Raw genomic sequence first — 20,977 nt, 5'->3', positions numbered from 1 at the left:
GTAGGATGCAAGTTTTTCCCTTTTAGCACTTTAAATATATCATGCCACTCCCCTCTGATCTGCAAAGTTTCTGCAGAAAAATTAGCTGATTACCTTATGGAAGTTTCTTTTATGTTGTTCTTTGAATTCTCCTTTTAACTTTTGCCATTTTAATTATCATATGTCTCAATGTGGTTCTGTTGGGTTTGTCTTGTTTGGGACCCTCTGTGCCTCCTGCACCTGGATATATTTCCTTGTTTATGTCAGAAAGTTTTCAGTCATAATTCCATGAAATATTTTTTCTTCCCCTTTCCCTCTCTTTCTCTCTCTCTTTGCCTTTCTTCTCTTATAATGTGAATGTTGATATGCTTGATGCTTGACAATATTCCAGAGATCTCTTAACCTGTTCACATTAGCTGCTGTTTTTCTTTTTGCTGTTCTAATTGTGTGATTTCCATTACTATCTCTTCCAGATCATTTACATGTTCTTCTGTACAATTTAGTTTGCTATTCATTCCTGATAGTGTGTTTTTTATTTCAGCTATTGAATTTATTTCTGATTGGAACTTTTAAAATATTTTCTAGTTCCTTATTAAAATTCTCCCTGTGTTCCCTAATTCAGTTAGCATTCTTACTACTAATGCTTTGAATTCTTTATCTGGTAAATTGTTCGTTTCTGCTTCACTAGTTTTTTCATGGGTTTTTTCTTGCTCTGTCAATTGAGACAAGTTCCTCTGTCTTCTAACTTTGCTTATCTTTCTCTCTATATATAAAATTAGATGAAATAGTTACCTATTTCAGCCTTAAAGGGGTGTCCTTATGTGGGAACCTCCTGAAACAAGCCACTTGTGCCCAGGTGTTCTGGTGGGAGCCTGGATTTAATATGAACACAAATCACATCTTTCCTCATGGTGTGCTGGCAGATATCACCTTGGTAGGTGATGGAGCTGGAAATCAAGGGTCTAAGGCTGGAATCAGTTGTGATTCAAAGGTTTTCCTATGCTCACTTGTACTACATTTTATTTATCCATTCATCCATTGATGGACATTAAGGTTGTTTCCATAGTTTGGCTATTGTAAATTATGTTGCAATGAACCTGAGGTGCATATTTCTTTTTGAGTTAGCATTTTCATGTTCTTTGGTTTAATACCCAAAAATGGAATTGCTGAGTCATATGTAGTTCTATTTTTAATTTTTTTGAAAAGAAAGTTATTTTGTTGAGATAGAGATGCTGCTAGTGCAATGAGAGGACTTCCTGCTGATCAGGAAAAGCTGAGCTTCTATTTTTAATTTTTTGAGGAAACTCCGTATCATTTTCTATAGTGGCTGTACCAATTTACATTAACTACCACCATCAGTGCACAAGTGTTCCCTTTTTCCATGTCCTAGGCAACACTTGCTATTTCTTGTCTTTTTGATAATAGCCATTCTTAAAGTTGTGAGGGGACTTCCTGTTATGGTGCAGTGGTTAATGAATCTGACTAGGAAGCATGAGGTTGCGGTTCAGTCCCTGGCCTTGCTCAGTGGGTTAAGGATCCGGCATTACTGTGAGCTGTGGTGTAGGTTGCAGACTCGGCTCAGATCCCGCATTGCCCTGGCTCTGGCATGCGCCAGCGGCTACAGCTCCGATGAGACCCCTAGCCTGGGAACCTCCATATGCCGAGGGAGCAGCCCTAGAAAAGGCAAAAAGACATAAAATAAATAAATAAATAAATAAAAGTTGTGAGGTGATATTTCATTGTGGTTTTGAATTGCATTTTTCTCATGATCATCTTTTCATGTACCTGTTTTCTGTGCAAAACATCTATTCAATCCTCTGCCTGCTTTTTTAGCTTAATATTTGGATGATTATTATTTATTGCTCTTGAATTGTATGAATTCCTTATATATTTTGGATAGTTAACCCTCATCAGATAGTGATATTCAACTATTTTCTCTCATTTGGTAGTCTGCTTTTTCAGTTTATTGATGGTTTTCTTTGTTATGAAGAAGCTTTTGAGATTGATGTAGTCTATTTTTGCTTTTGTTGCTTTTGCTTTTGGTGTCAAATCAAAAAATCATTACCAAGACTGAAATCAATTTGCTTATTGCCTATGTTTTCTTCTAGGATTTTTATGGTTTCAGGACTTACTTTTTTTTTAAATTTTATTTATCTTTTTTTTTTTTTTAGGGCCGAACCCACAGCATATGGAAGTTCCCAGGCTAGGGACTGAATTGGAGCTACAGCTGCCAGCCTACACCACAGCCACAGCAATGCCAGATGCAAGCTGCTAAGCAATCTACACCACAGCTCATGGCAACACTGGATCCTTAACCCACTGAGCAAGGCCAGGGGTCAAACCTGCATCCTCACGAATAGTCAGATTTCTTTCTGCTGAGCCACAATGGGAACTCCGCAGGTCTTACATTTAAGTATTTTATCCATTTCAAGTTTTTACCAATTTTGAGCTAATTTTTGTGTATGGTGTAAGGTAGTGATCTATTTTCATTCTTTTATTTGTGGTTGTCTAATTTACCCACCACCCTTTATTGAAGAGACTGCCCTTTCCCATCTTTGGCTTATAATTGCATGTTCTTGAATACACAATCCACATTGTATATTCATTGTATATTCTTTGTCATAAAGTAATTGACAGTATAAGTATGGGTTTATATCTGGGCTTTCTATTCTGTTTCATTGATCTATATATCTTTGTAATATAGTTTGAAATCAGAAAGTCTGATGCCTCCAACTTTGTTCTTTCTCAAGATTGTTTTGACTATTGGGGATCTTTTGTAGTTCCATGCAAATTTTAGGATTGTTTGTTGTATTTCTGTAAAAAATGCCATTAGAATTTTGATAGGAATTACACTAAATCTGTAAATTGCTTTGGGTTAATGACTACTTTTTACTGAGCACTTTCATGTACTCCTCTGAAAACACTGTCTTTTCATTACACCGAATTGACAGAAAATGAATGTGTGCCTTAGAAAGACAGATAAGTAGCCCAAATGTCAAGTGGCAGAGAAAGATTTGTACCCAGGTCTCTGTGACCGCAAAGCTGCTCTTGACCATGAATATTGGATTTGTTTTGCTTATGCTCTCTTACCTTATCAAAACACATTGTTTAAAATTTATAAGCATCTCCCCCCATTTCCATCCCAATAATTTTTTTGCTGTCTACAGTTCATCCCCCTCCAGTTTTTTTTTTTTTTCTGTGCCTTTGAATTTAGTTCTCTGATGAGGTTCAAATGTTCCCTATAAATTCCCCAGTCTGCCAAGAGAAATCAGATTCAGTCTGTCATCATACCTTGAGCTGGTATTTATGGAGGACAACTGGAAAGAAGCCACAAGTGCTGGCTGATCCTCAGGGGGAGAGAAGTGACTTCCCAAGAAAGATCCCAAGGAACCTATGAGGTAATGTTAGCTATAGCACTTGGAGAAAACCATAGATTTTTTCCTTTCTGAATTCACTCTTTATTCCTTTAGGTTTATGTATTTCCTGATTCTTGAAAGAAATTCAAACAATACAGAGCAGAATGAAACTCAAACTGAAAGTTTCTCTCTCTCTTCCTCCCTACCTCAAATTATACACCTTTATTATTCTGTAATTATTGCCCTTAAAATGAAATTTAGGAGTTTCCATCATGACTCAGCATAAAAAAATCTGACTAGTATCCATGAGGATGCAGGTTTGATTCCTGGCCTCACTCAGTGGGTTAAGAATCCAGAGATGCCCTGAGCTGTGGTGTAGGTTGCAAACGAGGCTCAGATCTGGTGTTTCTGTGGCTGTAGCGTAGGCCAGTGGCTACAGCTCTGATTCGAGCCCTAGCCTGGGAATTTCCATATGCTGCAGGTGCAGCCCTTAAAAAAAAAAAAGAAAAGAAAAAAGAGGAAAAAAATAAAAAGAAATTTAATCACATCCTTTTGTACTTATAAACTTTTTTTTTTTTTAATACTTTCACCCACATTGGATGAGACCATATTGAGCTGCTGTCATGGAAGAGATCTTTATAAATAAAGACCCACAGGTATGAAATAATCAGGTATTGAGCTGGAGTTTGTTTAGGCTGTTAGCTTTTAATTTCCATAAGCTTCTAGCAATTGAATTTAGCAAATTGCATTTTCTCCCATCTCTGAATAGGGATCAAATGTGTCCTCATTCCTCCATTAAGAATTCATTGAGTATCTTTCTGTCCACGGCCAGACTGTGCACTGACCTTTCCAGTAGCCTGTTGATACAGGAAGGAAAAACCAAAACCCAGATATGACAGATTATGTACTGTGACATGCAAGAAATGAGGATTCCCAAACCCAGAACTATTAAATTTAGTGATAGGGACAAACAGGCTCCCTCCTTTCCTTTCCCATTTGCCCAGAGGTGGAAACCCCTAAGTTTTGGAATCCTTTGGCTTGACCAGTTTCTCTCTATGCACTTTGGCTTCTCCACCTTAGGAGCACTGCCATGAGAAAAGGGGAGAGAGCCTGTGTGTCCTTGAGCTCACATGTCTCCTTTGCACTGCTGCATGTTGGTTTTGCAGTAAAGCAAAAGGGAAATTGAACAGTCACACAGTAACCACAAAATACATTTCAGTGCATATTTTTGCAGATCTTTTCCTAAGCTATAATCTATTTTACTTTTGTGGTTTTGTTCAATTCTTCTAAACAGCTTAAACTATTTGGTGGTTAAACAGTTGTGACCTTTCCGTTACTGAACATGTGATGTGTTTGTTATTCATTGTGTTCTTTTTTAGCACCTAATTTTTTTGAATGGGTGAACTTTATTTCAATTTCAAGGTTTCTCTTAAAACCACCACTTCTTTGTCACTTGAAGCTTTATCACTTGAGAACATTGAACCTGCCAGGCTTTTCTATACTCATTTGTGGGGGACCTTGTGGGTTTTCAACACATTTGCCATGAGAGCCAATGATGTGGAGAAGAGGTCAACCTTGATTCAGGGCCTACAACGTGCATATAGAAAGTTAAAAACACATACATAGATATATACATACATACATGGAATTCCCATCATGGTGCAGCAGAAACAAATCTGAATAATAATCATGAGGTTGCAGGTTTAATCCCTGGCCTCACTCACTGGGTTAAGGATCTGGCATTGCTGTGAGCTATGGTGTAGGTCATAGATGCAGCTTGGATCTTGTGTTGCTGAGGCTGTGGTGTAGGCCGGCAGCTGTAGGTCCGTTTCAACCCCTAGCCTGGGAACCTCCATATGCTGCAGGTGCAGCCCTAAAAAAAAAAAAAAAAGAAAAGAAAAGACAATTTTAGATTCCTCAGCACCCAACCAGTTTCCCAGATAAGGACACACAGCAGGAGGAGCTTCTAGAGACATCTTTTGTGATTTTGTTAAAATGGCGTTTTCTTTAAAAAACAGATTCACCATTTACGGAAATATGCATTGAGCACTTATTGCATGCCAGGCACTGTTCTAGGCACAGGGGGTCCAGCAATGAGAAAAGACATCCCTGACCACATGTGATTTGCAACCAAGTAAATATATTATCTATATATTGGACTTTTTAAGTTAGAAATATATTATCTATATATTGGACTTTTTAAGTTAGAAATATATTATCTATATATTGGACTTTTTAAGTTAGAAATATATTATCTATATATTGGACTTTTTAAGTTAGAAATATATTATCTATATATTGGACTTTTTAAGTTAGAAATATAACATGCTTTTGCCCCAAAATCAGATCATGTAGAAGAGTATACAGCAAGGTTACCTTCCCAAGCTCCCTTCAACTCCTTCCTCAGAGGTAACCACCATTAAAATTTATTGCGTATCCTTCCAGATTTTTTCACCATGCCTATATAAGCATATACCCATGTATTTGTTGTGGAGGAGGGATAATTACATACTGTGCTTCAACTTTTTCCATTTTAAATTAAGATATGCAACTCTCATCATCAGAACATGGAGGTCTACTGCATTCTTCCCAATGGCATAGTATGGGTTTATTAGTCCGTTTCTCTATTTTGTGAACATTTTTATTGTTTCTATTTTCTCACCATTACAAAAATGCTGCAGTGAATATTCTTTTGTAATTACATCACTTGCAATGATAACATTTCTGTATGCTGGAGTCCTTCAGCTGGAATGTCTAGAGCAAAGGGCATGCTTATTATTAGATTGATTTTTCTGATAGTGAAGTCATTTGAAAGTCACATAGGAGTGAAGAAGGAAAGGATGGGTGAAGAGTTACAAAAACAAAATGTCAGAAAAAATAGCTCTGAGGGAAGGGCGCACCCAGAACGAGATGGGAGTATAACTGACCACAGAACGCAATTGCCCAATTTTTTGTCTGCCCTCTCATGAATTTCCCATTAATTTCACAGTTGAACCAAGTTATCTGAGCACCATGAAATGAGTATCAGAGAGTTCTCATTTCATGCTATTTGTCTTCACTCAGACTAAGTATTATGGACGTCCAAAAGGCATTGTCAGATTCAAACCACCAAACGTATATTGAATTCTTCCATTCACTGCATTGAATTTATTTAATTTAATCACTTGATAAATGTTCCTGGAGTACCTACAACGTGTCAGGCACTGTGCTTGGCCTCTCATGGGAGGACTAATCCCCATGAGAGGATTTCCATGGAGGTCAGGAAACATTTCCCTGAAGGGTCTTCCCAAGTTGAGTTGGGAAAGTTTATCATAACCTTTTACATTTTTTAGGGTTTTAGGTAATGAAGACTAAGTTGAGCGGAGGATTTTTTGGAGTTACTTAAGAGAAAGCATAAGCAAAGCCTCAGTAATGGGGAGAAACTAACCAGGATAAGGGATAGAAGGAAGCCAGGTGGCTCTAGATGGAACTTGTAGATCATGACTGTGATATTGGACTTATAATAAATACATATTTGATCTTCATCCCCGTAGAGCTCCTAAAACCCCTGAGATTTCCTAAGTGATAAATGTGATAAAATTGTCTTGATGTTTATAACAAACCCCTTTTAACCACAGCTGAGTTTATGTTAGTGAAGTGACCTTCAGAAAGCATCTAAGGATGAGAACTCGTTGCCAGGGGAACCGACCATGTGATTAGAGGGTTGGAACTTTCAGTCCTCCCTGACCTCCAGGGAGAAGAGGCTGCAGGTTGAATTGATCACCAGTGGCCAATGATTTAATCAATCATGCCTATCTAATGAAGCCTCCATAAAACCCCAAAAGTATGGGGTTCAGAGAACTTCCATGTTGGTGAATACCTGGAAATTTAGGGAGAAGGGTCTGCTCAGAGTTTTCCTATATCTTGCCCTATGTATCTCTTCCACATCGCTGACCCTTAGTTAAATCCTTTTATAATAAACCAGTGATCTAATAAGTAAGATGCTTCTCTCATTTATGTGAGTCACTCTAGCAAATTAACCAAACCCAAGGGCAGGAACTTTGGAACCTCCAATCTACAGCCAGTCAGACAGAAGCACAGGTGATAACCGTCTCTGGATAGAGACTGTCAGCTCTGTTGAATGGTAGGACATCCAGTTAGTGTCACAGATTTTCTTGTTGTGGGAACCCCACCCCACATTGGAATTGGGTACAGAATTGTTAATGACCAAGCATGAGGCAAGATGAGGCTGGAGGGATGAGCAGGGCCCAGAGCATGAAGTTCCTCACAGGTCATGCTCAGGATTTTGATTTGTCCTAAGAACAGTAAGAAGACTTTGAAAGGCTCTGAGGAAGGGAGGACGTGGTAGGAGGCTAGAGGATGGATGTGGTGGCAGAATCAGACTTACAATTTGAAAATATTGTTCTGGAAACAGCATAGAGAATGGACATTAGGGATGAGTAGGGGAAAAGCTCATTTTGGGAACCAGATAAAGGGCTTTTATAGCCATCCAGTTAAGAAAACGTGGTAGCTTAGGCTAGGGCAGTGATACACTAGATGGAGGCTTCATGAAGAGTTATTAAGGAGGTAAACAGATGGTACTTGGTGGACTGGACAAGAATTCGGAAGAGGATTGTATCAAAGATGACCCCAAAGTTTTAGGTGTAGGTGACTGCAAGGATGGTGAACCATTTACTGAAGCTGGGGATACTGAGAAAGACTATTTGAGGAGTGGGTGTCCTAAAGTTTGCTTTGAGAAGGTTTAGTCTGAGATATCTTTGAAACAGCCAAGAGAGGCTGTTCCTCTTGCCTAATTCTTAATCAATCAGTTATGAAATTTTCAAAAGTTACTTAAAAGACCAAGAAGGTTAAAAAAAAAAGACTTTATGTTTTGGAGCGTGTGTATACAGGGTCCTTTAAAACAAAGGTCCAGGGCAGGGCCCCTCTTGCCCCAGTCCAGGGCAGTAGTGGTGCTGCAACCTGTAACTATGTCTCCACTGAGCACAGTATCTGTGAGTTCATAGTCACTGGCTGTATTGATGACTGAGGTTTCTCTTTTTCCCTTGAGCACTGCCATGGGCCAGGCTCACGCAGAATGGACCCCACAGATTGGCATGTGTACTCATGCTACTGGCAGCCTGGCTGGGAAGGCAGATGCTACACAAGTAACCACCATTGAGAAGAGTGTCAGGAAAGGAAGGTAGAGGACCAGAGAGGGGAATTAACTTGCCCAAGGTCACACAGCTAGTGAGTGGCTGAACTGTGAGTGAAGCCCTCCTTGGTCTGACTCCTGGATCTCAACTCATTTTCCTGTCACCCCTCCGCATAACTGGGTGCTCTGGGGCTGCCTCAGATGGAACCCCCCAGTGACAGCTCTGAGATGCTTTATAGTGAGCACATTTCTAACAACCAGAGAGAGAGTCTCTATGTCCTTGGGCCATTTCCATCTCCCTTCCTGGTCAGCCAGAATGGGAAAACTTCCCAGAACGTTGCCCTCATCCCTCTAGCAGCTGCTCACCCAACTGCTTCCCGGTGGGGAGCTTGAGAAATAAAGGCAATTGGATGTGGGAGGTTGTACTGACCAGTGCCGCCCAGCTGGCTCCAGCCCCGTAGGCAGGTGACAGAGCCCCTGCATAGAGGATCAACAGCATGATGCTGGTTTCACTGACACTTTCCCAGTCCCTGGCTGGGTCACTCTGCCCTCGCTCAGATGCCAGAGTGTCAGCAGCTGAATTGGACTCTGCTGGTTCAAGGCAGGACTTTACTCTCCTTTCCTTCAGCCCAGCTCTCAGCTCTCAGGGGGCAGCTGTTTGGGAAGAGCCTGGCCTGGGCTGGTGCCAGGGCCTCCGTCCCTCAGTCTGGGCCAGATGCTGCAAGGCAGGTGCAGGCGAGTCTCCTTTCATCTCCTGGAGCCATCGGGAGCTGTGTGAAGGCTGCAGGCTTGCCTCTGACACAGTGGCCACAGAGAGAGGCCACCTTGGTCACTTCATGGGCTCACCTTCACGTTTTTCTTTTTTCTAATTTGTGTGTGTTTTAGGGTCGCACCAGAGGTATATGGAAGTTCCCAGGCTAGTTCCCAGGGCCAACAACAAGGGATCTGAGCTGCATCTGCAATCTACACTGCAGCTATGACAGCGCCAGATCCTTAACCCACGGATCGAGGCCAGGGATTGAACCCACATCCTCATGTATATTGGTCAGGTTCATAACCTGTTGAGCCAGGACAGGAACTCTTGCCTTCATGTTTTTCAAAGAGATCCTTCAGGAGTTAAAGAAGAAGGATGCACGCAGAGTGAGCTGGGCTGTGAACACCCTTCCTCAAGGAAAGAGGGTGAGGCTCCAACAGCACCCCAGGAAGGCTTGATATGAGAGACTGCAGCTGTGGGGACACTTGCCTGGAGTCAACACACCCAGAGAAATGAAAGGGCCGGACAGAGGCCACACCTCTCAGTCCAGAGGCATCAGGGCAGAGGAAGGGCCGCTGGGCTGATAGGAAACAAAGACTCATCTTTGATTGTGGGTCAGGGTCGATGACCCTGAGGGACCTTGTGAGGGTCCTGCAGTAGAAATAGCAGCCAAGATCTGCTTAAACAGGATCTTGCACAAGGTGGCAGCCTGGAAGAGAAATCCCAGTAGTAAGAGGCTGGCCTGGAAGGAGAGGAACACCAGGAACTGCCACTGAAACTGGCATGGCTCCTGGCAAGATACATGGTGGCTGAAGGATCCCAAGGGGACCCTCCAAAGAACCCAGAAAGACCGCTGAGAAAGAGGAGGCTTTCAACATCAGTCAGGTGCAGGTTGCTGGGAGCTGGCTTCTATGCTGTTCTGCTCTGTTCATTTCCACTTCTTCCCCACCACGTACCCAAACCAGGGAAGGGGGGACCATCACCCTCTCTTTTCAAAAGGAAGGTGACTCTTTACAGCACCCACGTAGGAACAGGGAAGAAATGGAACCTTGCAATAAATAATAAATAATTAATCCATATACTGAACTGGGCTTTTTAATTTCTGAACTGAGACCACGTTTTGTGATTTAAAGTGTGCTGAGAAAGTCCCAGGGCTGCTGACATTTTCATCCAGGGGAAGGGATCTATGAGAGACAGAGATTCAAGGAGTGGGTGTGATAATTGCATCTCACGAGTTCTTTCCATTAAGAGTCTCATTCACCATTGAGGAGATACTATGTCATTCACCCATCCTTCAGGTAATCAGCGGGAGAGCCCTTACTGCAATTTAGGGCTGGACTGCTCCCACGCCTGCCTCTGACAGGACAGGGCTGTGTAAAGGTTTATGGGGACAGAGTGGGCACAGACCGCCTCTGGAGGGGTGGGGTGGGGAAGAGAGCAGCTCCTGAGGCCTGCGACCTGCATCCTGAGCAGGGGCTAGGGCTGGGTCTCCAGTGGGGAGTAGGGGCCTGGTGGGTCAAGGTGGGTGCTTGACAGCACAGCGGGTTCTTGTGGGAGCCCTGATCACCAGGCTTTTCAGGATCCTTTCTCCCAAACAGAACTGGCCTCCCTGCTCAGGGTTTCCTCAGGCAGTTTTGGGGGTTTGGTGTGGCTGCTCCTCTTAGCTTCATGGCTTCTTCCCACCCTTTTGGTCTGAATTCCCCACCTCCATCTATAGCTTCACCTATGGCTTAAAAAGTAAAAAATAAAAAGATTTTTTAAAAAGGAGTTCCCATTGTGGCTCAGTGGATTAAGAACCTAACTAGTATTCATAAGGATGTGGACTTGATCACTGGCCTCACTCGATGGGTTAAGGATCTGATCCCACACAGCTGTGGCTGTGGCATAGACTGGCAGCTGCAGCTCTGATTCCACACCTAGCCTGGGAACTTCCCTACGCCATAGGTGGTAGTCCTAAAAAGAAAAAACAAAACCCCTCAACTTTCGTTTAATACAGGCATATTGCAGCCAGGGTGGGGGGATACATGAAAGAAACCCCCTTCTCTCCATCACCAGATATGTTTGATCTTGAGTTCAATCGCTCTGGGCTGGGACCCTTCTGCTTTTTTTTCCCCTGAACTACTGCTTTAGGCTTTTAGCCTGTTCTAGCCCCTACCCCTTTACCATATATGCTCTGCAAAGCTCCCAGGGTGACCATTTAAACATGTAGGAATTATCGCTGTGGTGCAGTGGGTTAAGGATCATGTGATGTCACTGCAGCAGCTTGGGTGGCTGCTGTGGCATGGATTCGATCCCTGGACTGGGAACTTCAAACAAGCTATAGGCACAACCAAAAAATAATAAGTTAAACATGTATACAAGATGCTGTCAATCCCCTGGGTGAAACCTTTCTGCTGTAACCAGAATAAAACAACAGCTTTTAAATAGGGCTTAAAAGTGTCTACCTGACTAGCCCTTCCTTCTCCAGAATCCTCCCTCTCACCACGACCCCTCTCCCTCCTGCAGGTGGCTGGGTGGGCAAAGAGCTCTCACTGCTCTTACTTGTTCTCAGGAATGCTCCTTCCCGGGCTCTGCCTGCTAGCTCCAGCCTCTCCTTAACATCATTTTCTCAGGAAGGTATGGACTTCCCATTCTTTCTCATACAATTTTTTTTTTCAGGTCACCTACCACTCTTTCCATTATGCATTAAGAATGTCTTTGTTTCCTGGGTGTCTCTTTCCCAGACTCATTAGTATAAGTGTGGAATCTGTTTGGCTCCCCTTTTGTGTCCCAGAGCCTCGCAGAGCATCTGATAGACGCTGGGTGTGCAAGACGACGTGTTGACCACAGTTATCTTGGGCATGTCCTGGCTGCTGAAGGATTCTCCTCTGTGTGAGCCATCCTGGAGTGGCCGGGAGGGCCTGAGTATAATCTTCTCTAGAGCTCTCAGCTCTCAGATGCAAAGAGCAAGGGCCCCTGAGGACAAAATCACCTTTGGAAATAGGCTCATGGTGGAGAACCAAAAACATCTTTGTGATTTGAAGTTAGATCACTTTCACAGCATTAAAATTGGGCTAAGAATGGCTGCCTCACTGATCTGTTCTGATTAAACCAGGAAGGGAAGACCTGTGTAAAGCACCTACTACGTGCTAGGCCCTGGGCTGCATCCTTTATGTATTAGTACATTCAGTGGGAATGAGTTTTATGAATGACCATGTGATTGGAATAGCTCTAGGTAACCAAGGTTTGACTTGCTTGTGGTCTCCGCATGTGGATGGAAAAACAATTTTCCAGATTCAAAGCAAGAAGAAAAGACAAGTTTATTGAAGCAAGAGACACTGTTAACGCAGCAGGCCGACTTCCTGATAATTAGGGGGAGCCGACCCTGGGCACGTGGTCGTTCTGTTTTTATAGCCCAGAAGACAAGGAAGTGTGAGGAGAGGTCCTGCCATATACCTGTTGACCCGCTGATTGGTTTGGGAATAATGGGGTCTTCTGATACACTTGCTGGTTGTTTGGGGGTGTATATTGCCCCTATAGAGGCTGGATAAGGAGTGGGCCACATACCTTTCCTAGCAGGGGGCAGGAAGGAGTGGGCCAAGCTGCTGGGGTGAGGAGGTCCTTAGGAACATTGTAACAATTACAGTGAGACAGGTTGGATAATAAGGGTCTTATCTCAGGATTCTTATCTCAGCCAGAGGCTTTTTTGAGTCTTGTCTCCTTGTAGAGGACTTAAAGTCCCACATTGCTTATTGGTATTTTCGCTCCCACAAGTCAGAGACAACGTTGTACAGGTGTAACACTGGGTTGCAGCCTGGGATGATCCGATGGCGATGGAACACAACTGTGCTGTGCTTCATTGTCTCCACTGGCAATGCTCCGAGCACCTCCTGTGGGCTCTCAATCCTCCACAAAGCTGTGAGCTAGAGATACTGTTCCTGCTTTAAGTAGGAAAATGAGACCCAGCCAGTTAAGTAAAATTGCCCAAAGTTACACAACAGAATGGCCCTGATTTCGATCCTGGTCTGTGGGACACCACATGGCTATTAGGAACTGAGTGGTGAAGCCTGAATCCTAACATCATCTTTGAGGCAGGGCCTTCAGAGAGGTGAGATAAAGTTGATGAGGTCATAAGGGTGGGGTCCTAATCCAATATGATCCATGTCCTTAGAAGAGGGATGGGACCAGGAGACGGGGTAAATGGCTGGAGATTCTAGCATTGCCTCTGCTCTCTGAAGTCTGAATTCTCTCTTCTACCTTGGTTTTGTGGGGAACAGTTACTGTGCAAATGTACTGTGAGGGTGAGGATACACCCAATGACTGTCGACATCCCTCCCAAAGCTCATAATCCAATGGTAAAACCAGCAAACATCAATTACTATGGTTGAGATAAAAGTGCTAAGTGCTACGAAGGAGAAGAAATTCTGGATGAGCCTGCTTGAATCCGTGGGATCTGAACTGGACTTGGGAGGAGCAGGGCTTTGGTTGCTGGAAGGCAGGGGGGATCATTTGCTGTCTATTCTCCATCTGATAACAATCCTGGCACCCCAAATCCCACAGCAGGCATATGGATGTCAAGCAGGGCTCTGCGTGGCTTCTAGCAAAATAGTGTCTGCTAATTCCTTGGCCACACAAGCAGAGGCTGGTTCCCCAGCTTCTCAGGCCCAGCTGGAGGCTCCTCCATACCTTTCTAGCGAAAAGACCAGGGCTGAGCCTGTGTTGATAAAAACTAAGAACTGGGTAAAGTGACCCTTTTCACAAGTGGAGACGTGGCGGAGACCGATTAGCACCAACTGTTTGTTTCCCTTTTCCATGGGCTGTCCTCCAGCCTCTCCTAAGGCCCTCACTGTCTTGCTCAGAGGATGCTGCTTGCCTGGCTCACTGAGGACCTGGAGTCCTAAGCCACCCCCCCCCCCCATGGTACCACTGCCCTAAGACAAAGCTTCAGGCACTGTAACAAGGGGCAGATATACATGACTGAAACCCTGTGACTTGAATGTCTTACTTTAGCCCACCCTGAATTGCCAGAGCAAGGTATTAATAAAACAAAGCTGTTGTCTAGCAAGCTGAGGGGAGCAGTCTGTCTTTCAAATCACTTGGGCCTTACTTTGATACTCCATTACGTTCAAAAGATGATTTGGACTTGATTAACAAAGTAAGAAACTGTTCTGAAGTATATGTGTGTGCCTCAAGTGTTATTTGAGGGCCAGTCTGCCATCTTCAAACTAAACAGCTCAAAAATCTTCAGAAAATGTTTATCATCTCAAATATTTACTAAACATTCATAAAATTTGCTACAGTAATACTCGATGGAGACTTTTAAATGGAGGTTGTGAGCTACAACTACTGATATGAAGGATGACAGACAGCGAGAAATTATGCAATTGAATTTTTTAATAACAAAGATACTATTTTTAACATGGTCAAATATACTTGGCTAAGACCAGATTTTAAAAAACAAAGGTATCTAGCCCAACAGTACAATCATACAGCTTTGTACAGAACACTCCATAGATAAACAGAAAATACATTTGAGCACAAAAATAAAAAGTATTTAAAGAGAATCTCTAAGCAGCATTTTATTTCTGCAAAACAGACATATAGTACTGATTAAATATCTACAAGTGCTTCTCCTTTACAAAAATACATATATTCTTAATAGACTAAGTCATTAACAATGACCTGGTAATCTTTCACTTCAATTTGAATGATTTATAAGCTAAATCTTACAACCACAAAAAGGTTTTTATTTGTATTAAGATGTTACCACTTTTGACAAAAAAAAAAAAAAAAAGCTTAAAATATTTTATATTTCAAAGGAAAATTAGCAACGTAACTATACAATATAGTCTGTGATGGTTTTATTTAATGTGAGGGCTACTCTAGTAAAAACATGTTTGCTGTTGTGTTGCCAGATGCAGGAATGCAGCAGAGCACTGCCGCTCCCCCACAAGCTCTTGTTGTTGACCACAGCTTCATAAGGACACTTGGGCCCCCATCCCCATTCAAAGAATACAGCAAAAGAAAACCAACCCCAAAGAATGTTAGGCTGATCCCATTCCATTTCTAATGTGTAGAACTCCTGCTCTGATGGACTGGCGTGAAGTCCATGGATAAGTAATGTACTTACTATCTCTACCTTGCCTAAAAACATTTCATGTTCAATTTGTACTAGATGATTTTCTTATTCCATGAAGTTCTGAAAGATGGAAAAAAACTGGACCCAGGATTTAATGTTTGATTTGATTCTAGATTTAAAGATGATTAAAATTAATAAGCATTTCTGAACAATGTCTCAAGTTTTGAGTCCTAGAAAAAGGGGCATAACAAGCATACAGACACATTTTAATGACCATCAAAAATATTTTTAATTTCATAACTTTCTGAAAAGGAAGTGCTCAAGCATTTTAATTCTATTTGAAAATATAGTAAGGATAGCAAATAAACATGCTACTTGTGAAAACTACATTACACTAGGGAGAGAATCACTTTTAAATTATGGGAAAATGCCACTGCTTTGAGAAAAAAAGATGAAAGCCCTGTAATGCATATTTAAGTACATTTTAATGAACTTTCAATTTGAACTTTTTTCAACAAAATACTACTGAACTAGGAATATCAAGTAAATCCAGAACTGGGTGGTTATTTTGTGCTTTCAAAGGGTTTGAGTCTGTAGCATATTTAATATTTTTCAATTTTTCATAAACCAGATCTGGCAGACATGTTATGTTTCTTATTGCAGGGTTATATATTTTAAACTAATAGCATTTCACGTTCTTGTGTTTGTAACCCAGAGAATTTAAGTTATGGCAAACTCACTCATTTTTGAAATTCCCACAACCAACATCTACATCTCACTGGTAATTAAACATATAGCCTGCCAGACAACTCCTTATGATAAATGAGAGTACGCAATGGCGAGCATCCATTTTTATCCTAACCGAGGAGGTCTGCCTAGTGGCCTATCAGAAAGACTCCATAATGTGAGCTTTACTCAAGGTGGCCCCCCAGCTTGGGCTCCCCGAAAGAATGGTGTGACCTGATGTGTATGCTCTTCATCTGGGGCCCATCTGGCCCAATTTGGCTATATGGCTAAATTCTAATAACAAAGTAATTGCTGAGGAACAAGACAAAGAGTTACTTAAAAACAAAACAAAACAAAACAGGTCTTTAGGAAAATTTTTGCTTGTGAATACAGCAAAAGCATTTTCTCATGAGTCCAACAGAATGTACTATTTTCTATAAAAGTGAGCATGTCAGCATTTTGACCAAAAAGCCTGTCTTTAATAAACTTTCTCGTATTACCAACAACCCAGGAACTAAATAAGCATAAATTTAGTTTATATCACCTCCCTAAAATAAAAAGCTTCTTAAAGTAGAATTTAAAATCTTATTTTCAATTTTCTTTTCAAAGTATGTGTTTCTCCCACTTTTCATCCAGAGAGAGGCTATTTGTTGTGTTAACCCCAACTTTGAGGATTTCCTAAGACCTGTCAGATGGTGCTGGAAAAAACGAAAAACATAACTGAAAGGAAGTAAGCTCTGAATATTGCAAGAAAAACCTTCATTTGATTGATCTTACCACGAAAATTCAGTTTAAAGCCTTTCTTTGGTGATATTTTAGCAATTACTCAAGGTTATTGCCTAATTATATAAAAGTAAATTGCAATCTAAAAATTTCCAACCTCCAAGCAGTTAAAACTCTCTTCCCTAACATGGTTATTAACAGTAAAATGTCTTTGGTGATAACTATTTTCTTATGAAAAATCTTTCAAAAAGAGATTAACTTACAAGAGCCTATTTAGATACAAAACAGTTGATAAGAGACAGGGACAGAAAACTCATAATTTATGCAGTAAATCTAAAACAGAAATGCACTTTAGCAATGAGGCACTTTCTCTTAAATAGTTCAATAAAGCTAAACAGTTCACAATATTATATAACACACTTTTTTTCCCTTAAAGAATCTTTTAATTTCGGTTACGTTTAAGTGTAAAATATAGTTGAGCAAACTCATTACATTTAGAAAATGTGGCATATTAGTATGGGACAGATTTTTAATGAATAAAGGGATAACATACTTTTCTAAAAGTAGTTAAGACATTATCTAAGGTACCTGAACCCCAGACTGAATGACCTCATATTGCCACATCAATGAGCCTTAGAGTTTATTTTTTTGAATACTTCTGAAAAGTATTTTGTTAATCTAGAGAAAGGGCCATATTTAGATTTTTTAAATTAACTAACGTGATTGCTTCACTTAAAGTGATGTCTATAAACCACAGGCCTTCTTTAGATTCAAGGTTCCTTGAACCTTGTACGTCTATGATATCTACAAGCAGAGAAATCAGATTACAAAATCTTTTATGGAAGTAAAGTTTTTTCAGTTTGTTGCTCAAGAAACAAGAGATTAAAGAAAAACTTATTTTAATTTTATTCTCCAATTTTGCAGATTCAGATGACTATTCTATAGGTTATTTGTATAACACCCTAACTTTGTAAAACTAACCACCTATATATTTTTGCCTGTATATTTTTTCTATACCTGGTTTCATGCATATTCCACAACCTGACTTAGGGGGTAATTAACTAAGGATTACTGTATTCCTAGACATTGATAGTAGTCCCATACTGAGAAAACCATAGTCGAATATACCAAAAGACATGGGCTGAAAAAGTCTCTAGTTCTAATAGTAATACCACATTACTCAGGACCATTATAAATCTGTACCTTTCCCCATATGACACCCTTCTTTGTGCAAGGTTTTCACATATTTTGGCACATATTCCATTGTATTTCAATAAAAATGTCAATATTTTAACATTAAAGGAATTTTATATAAAACTATCCTCAAGTCCATAATTGCTTCCCATATATTTCCTTGGAAAATAGTGACATTACATAAGATGAGGCAGCAGGCCAAATTTAAAGAGATTGTGTATATAAAACTCATTTAAGGCTGAAAGTTTTGGCTGGGGACCTAAAAACATCCAGGTCTCACTTGTGGTTTTTTAAAATGCACTCTCAATTCATTTTGAGTTAATTAAAGATCACTTCCACATGCAATCACTGACCTAGACGTGACAAATTTATAATAAACGTAAAAATTTCTTAGGGATGTCAGGGAATTGGATTTCACAGCATAGTGAAATAATTTCTGTTGCTAGAGAGTAAATTCAGGTTTTGGTTTACTGTAATGGTCTGTTTCAACCACTGTTTAAGTGTTAATGAAAATCTGCCTTTTAAATTCTGTTTGTGAGCCCTTGCAAGCACAAACACAGTCTAACAAAATGAAATTTTTAAAGTATTGCCATAACTTTTTTCACAAAAGTCAGACCAGAAACAACAGAAAACTTAGACTTTTTGACTTGAAACGAAGGTATATGGAAAAGAGAGATAAGAAGTTTCAGCCTTTTATATTGTGAAATGCATTGAGATTTAGCTGTATTTTGTACGTGTTTCTTAGAGTCGTGCACTGTTTGATTTCTAAGAAGCATTCTGAGATTCAGAAGGCATTAACTTGTGATACATTTTACCAGAAAATGTAGCACACTACTTATGTATATAGTATAAAAACTATGTGTGTAACACACAGATTGTGCTCATGTCTGATTTCTAAAACAAATATTTTTCCTAACTTTCAAGATTATTTCCTAAGTTTCAGAGGTTACCTTTGTTTCAAAGCAATTAATAAAACTTAATTTCCAAAGAAGTTAATGAGAACAGTTGTACATTTAAAAGGGTTAAAATGAAGTTCTTCATATAATTTAAGGTAACAAGGCTTTTTTTGACTTGCGGACTCATCTCAAAATGAATGGAAGACTTAACAAAACTGTAAAATCAAGGACATTATCACAGCTCTGACCTTAAAGAACTTACGTATAAAACAATAATCCCACTTCCCCAATTACTACAGGATCTAAAATGAAATATCCTCAAACCATTAATTTTGGTTAGCATATTTATCTACGACACTGCATTTGATCTACTTTACGCAGAAGGTTTGGAAATGTGACAGGTTACTAACAGTTTTAATCTACAATTGCTTTGAGATTTCTGAAATCCGTAAAACAGCTAATGTTATCTGCTCTAAAAATCCTAATACTTAAAATCCTCAGAACCTTCCACATGCCACAATGACACACACCTAAGGCCAGCTGATAAAGAGAAACAGTGTACTCAGTACATAAGAGCCAGAATATAATGGTGCATACATAAAGTGGGCTACGTGAAGGTAATGACGGTCGTGAAGCAGCACCCACCCGCCTGAAGACATTATCAAGGATGCACCTTACTCACACATTAATTTTGTTAGAAGTAAATGTGATCAGCTGCCAACACTTTAAATGGTTGTGAATCTCAACTTTTGCTCTCCAAGAAGTCACATACGTTTTCAATCTTGAGGGTGAACAGGCCTTCCTTGTGCAACTGGTAGACTACACGGACGGATGACTTAAAATGCCTACAGTTATAATGTGCTCTAAGGTTTAAAAAAAAAAAAAAAAAACCCGTAGGAATTCTTTCCAAAAGGACTTGTACACTCAAGAGTGAACTATTTTGCACACAGAAAGCTTACCGAGAATAGGACAGTGGCTCCAGAAATCACTTTTCTAAATGTATTTCCCATATGAAATAATTTCAAGATATAATTATTAGTTTCTTGTACAGTACTCTATTTAAACAAGAATAAAATAGTAAGTATGTGAAAACTGCAACACCACAAAGATTGAGCCATATTACTAGTGTAATCAAACATTAGAACAATCTTGGAACAGGCAAGCAAAGTACTGAGAAGGCTGGATTGTGGCTGCACAGCTAACCGATTTCAGCCACGACTTGTACTGGACACTGTGAGACAGCACAAATACCTTATGCAGACGGATCAGGAGCAGAATGGCACTTGGTTTGCTCTTAATAGAAACAACATAAATGCAACTGATAGTTTAGAGACAGACGATGGCCTTATTCGCATGCTGAAAACCTGGCTGTGTCCCTCTAGTCCACACACGGTTCACTGTGCAATCTGCCGATGCGTAAACACTTAGTGCAGGATTCAGTCAGTGGGATCTAGGCCCCTTGGTCTAACCGAAATCAATTCTTGGTCGATACTGCAATACCATGGGGTATGACTATAAAATAAAAACAGATGATGAGTTAAGACCGTGTTTACATAAAAACAATACAGATTATACATAAAAGATTTTAAGAATGTGGCTTTATAATTTACAGTATTTCCTGGTACTAGTGACTATGGCAATTAAGACTGTAGTTATCATTAAGACTCTATATCTTTTAATTCTGTTATTTTCCTGAATCAGTCCAGTTTTCCATAATATGTCAGGTTCAGAGGCCTGCAAATGTCATACTGGTTGCCCATGCGAATAGTGCTGTTAACGTAAGTGTGAGGCAGGGCCTGTGGAGGGTGGAAAGCTTTCCACCTGCTTAGAAGCACTCACTCATTCACCTGTGGGGCTGAACAAAAAAGCCCACCGGCTGGGCGCCGGCAGAGCTGCTGAAAGCTCACTGCGTCACAAATTAAGAGAGAGACTTCCTGCTACAAATCTATGAAACTGAGGTAGAGTTCACAAGCCACACTTAAGTGTGGCTTGTTTTAAGTTGAGTTTGATACTTTTTTTGGATTTGACTATTATATAATTGAAAGGTTCAGACTGTTCTTCGGGTTGCTCTATGTAGGGAAGGTATCGTACATCAACACACATTAGACAGGAAACAGCTGCTTGCGGATAAAAGCCACGTTGCTACTTCTGCATCTATTT

At 40.5% G+C, this 20,977-nt stretch overlaps 1 protein-coding gene and 1 long non-coding RNA gene across 9 annotated transcripts in view; one reads left to right on the top strand and one right to left on the bottom strand.

The window, feature by feature from the left end:
* The window catches only part of LOC146396979 (uncharacterized), a 166,881-nt gene that overhangs the window by 107,457 nt on the left and 38,447 nt on the right, over positions 1-20,977 (top strand). The window lies entirely within an intron of this gene.
* PCGF5 (polycomb group ring finger 5) overlaps positions 14,579-20,977 on the bottom strand; it is a 133,079-nt gene continuing 126,680 nt past the window's right edge. For all 8 annotated transcript variants that reach the window (XM_003133143.5, XM_021073246.2, XM_021073245.2 and 5 more), the window contains one exon: positions 14,579-20,329. In XM_003133143.5, coding sequence (XP_003133191.1) covers positions 20,282-20,329 — 48 coding nt within the window. In that variant the 3' untranslated portion in view covers positions 14,579-20,281. The remainder of the gene's footprint in view (positions 20,330-20,977) is intronic.

Source organism: Sus scrofa, chromosome 14 (assembly GCF_054392235.1).
Source record: "Sus scrofa isolate SSC_HxYL_T2T_F1_AM1 chromosome 14, Sscrofa_HxYL_maternal_Yorkshire_Landrace_v2.0, whole genome shotgun sequence".
NCBI classification, from domain to species: domain Eukaryota; kingdom Metazoa; phylum Chordata; class Mammalia; order Artiodactyla; family Suidae; genus Sus; species Sus scrofa.
The sequence above is the reverse complement of the archived record's forward strand: the minus strand, read 5'-3'. Positions and strand labels throughout refer to the sequence as shown.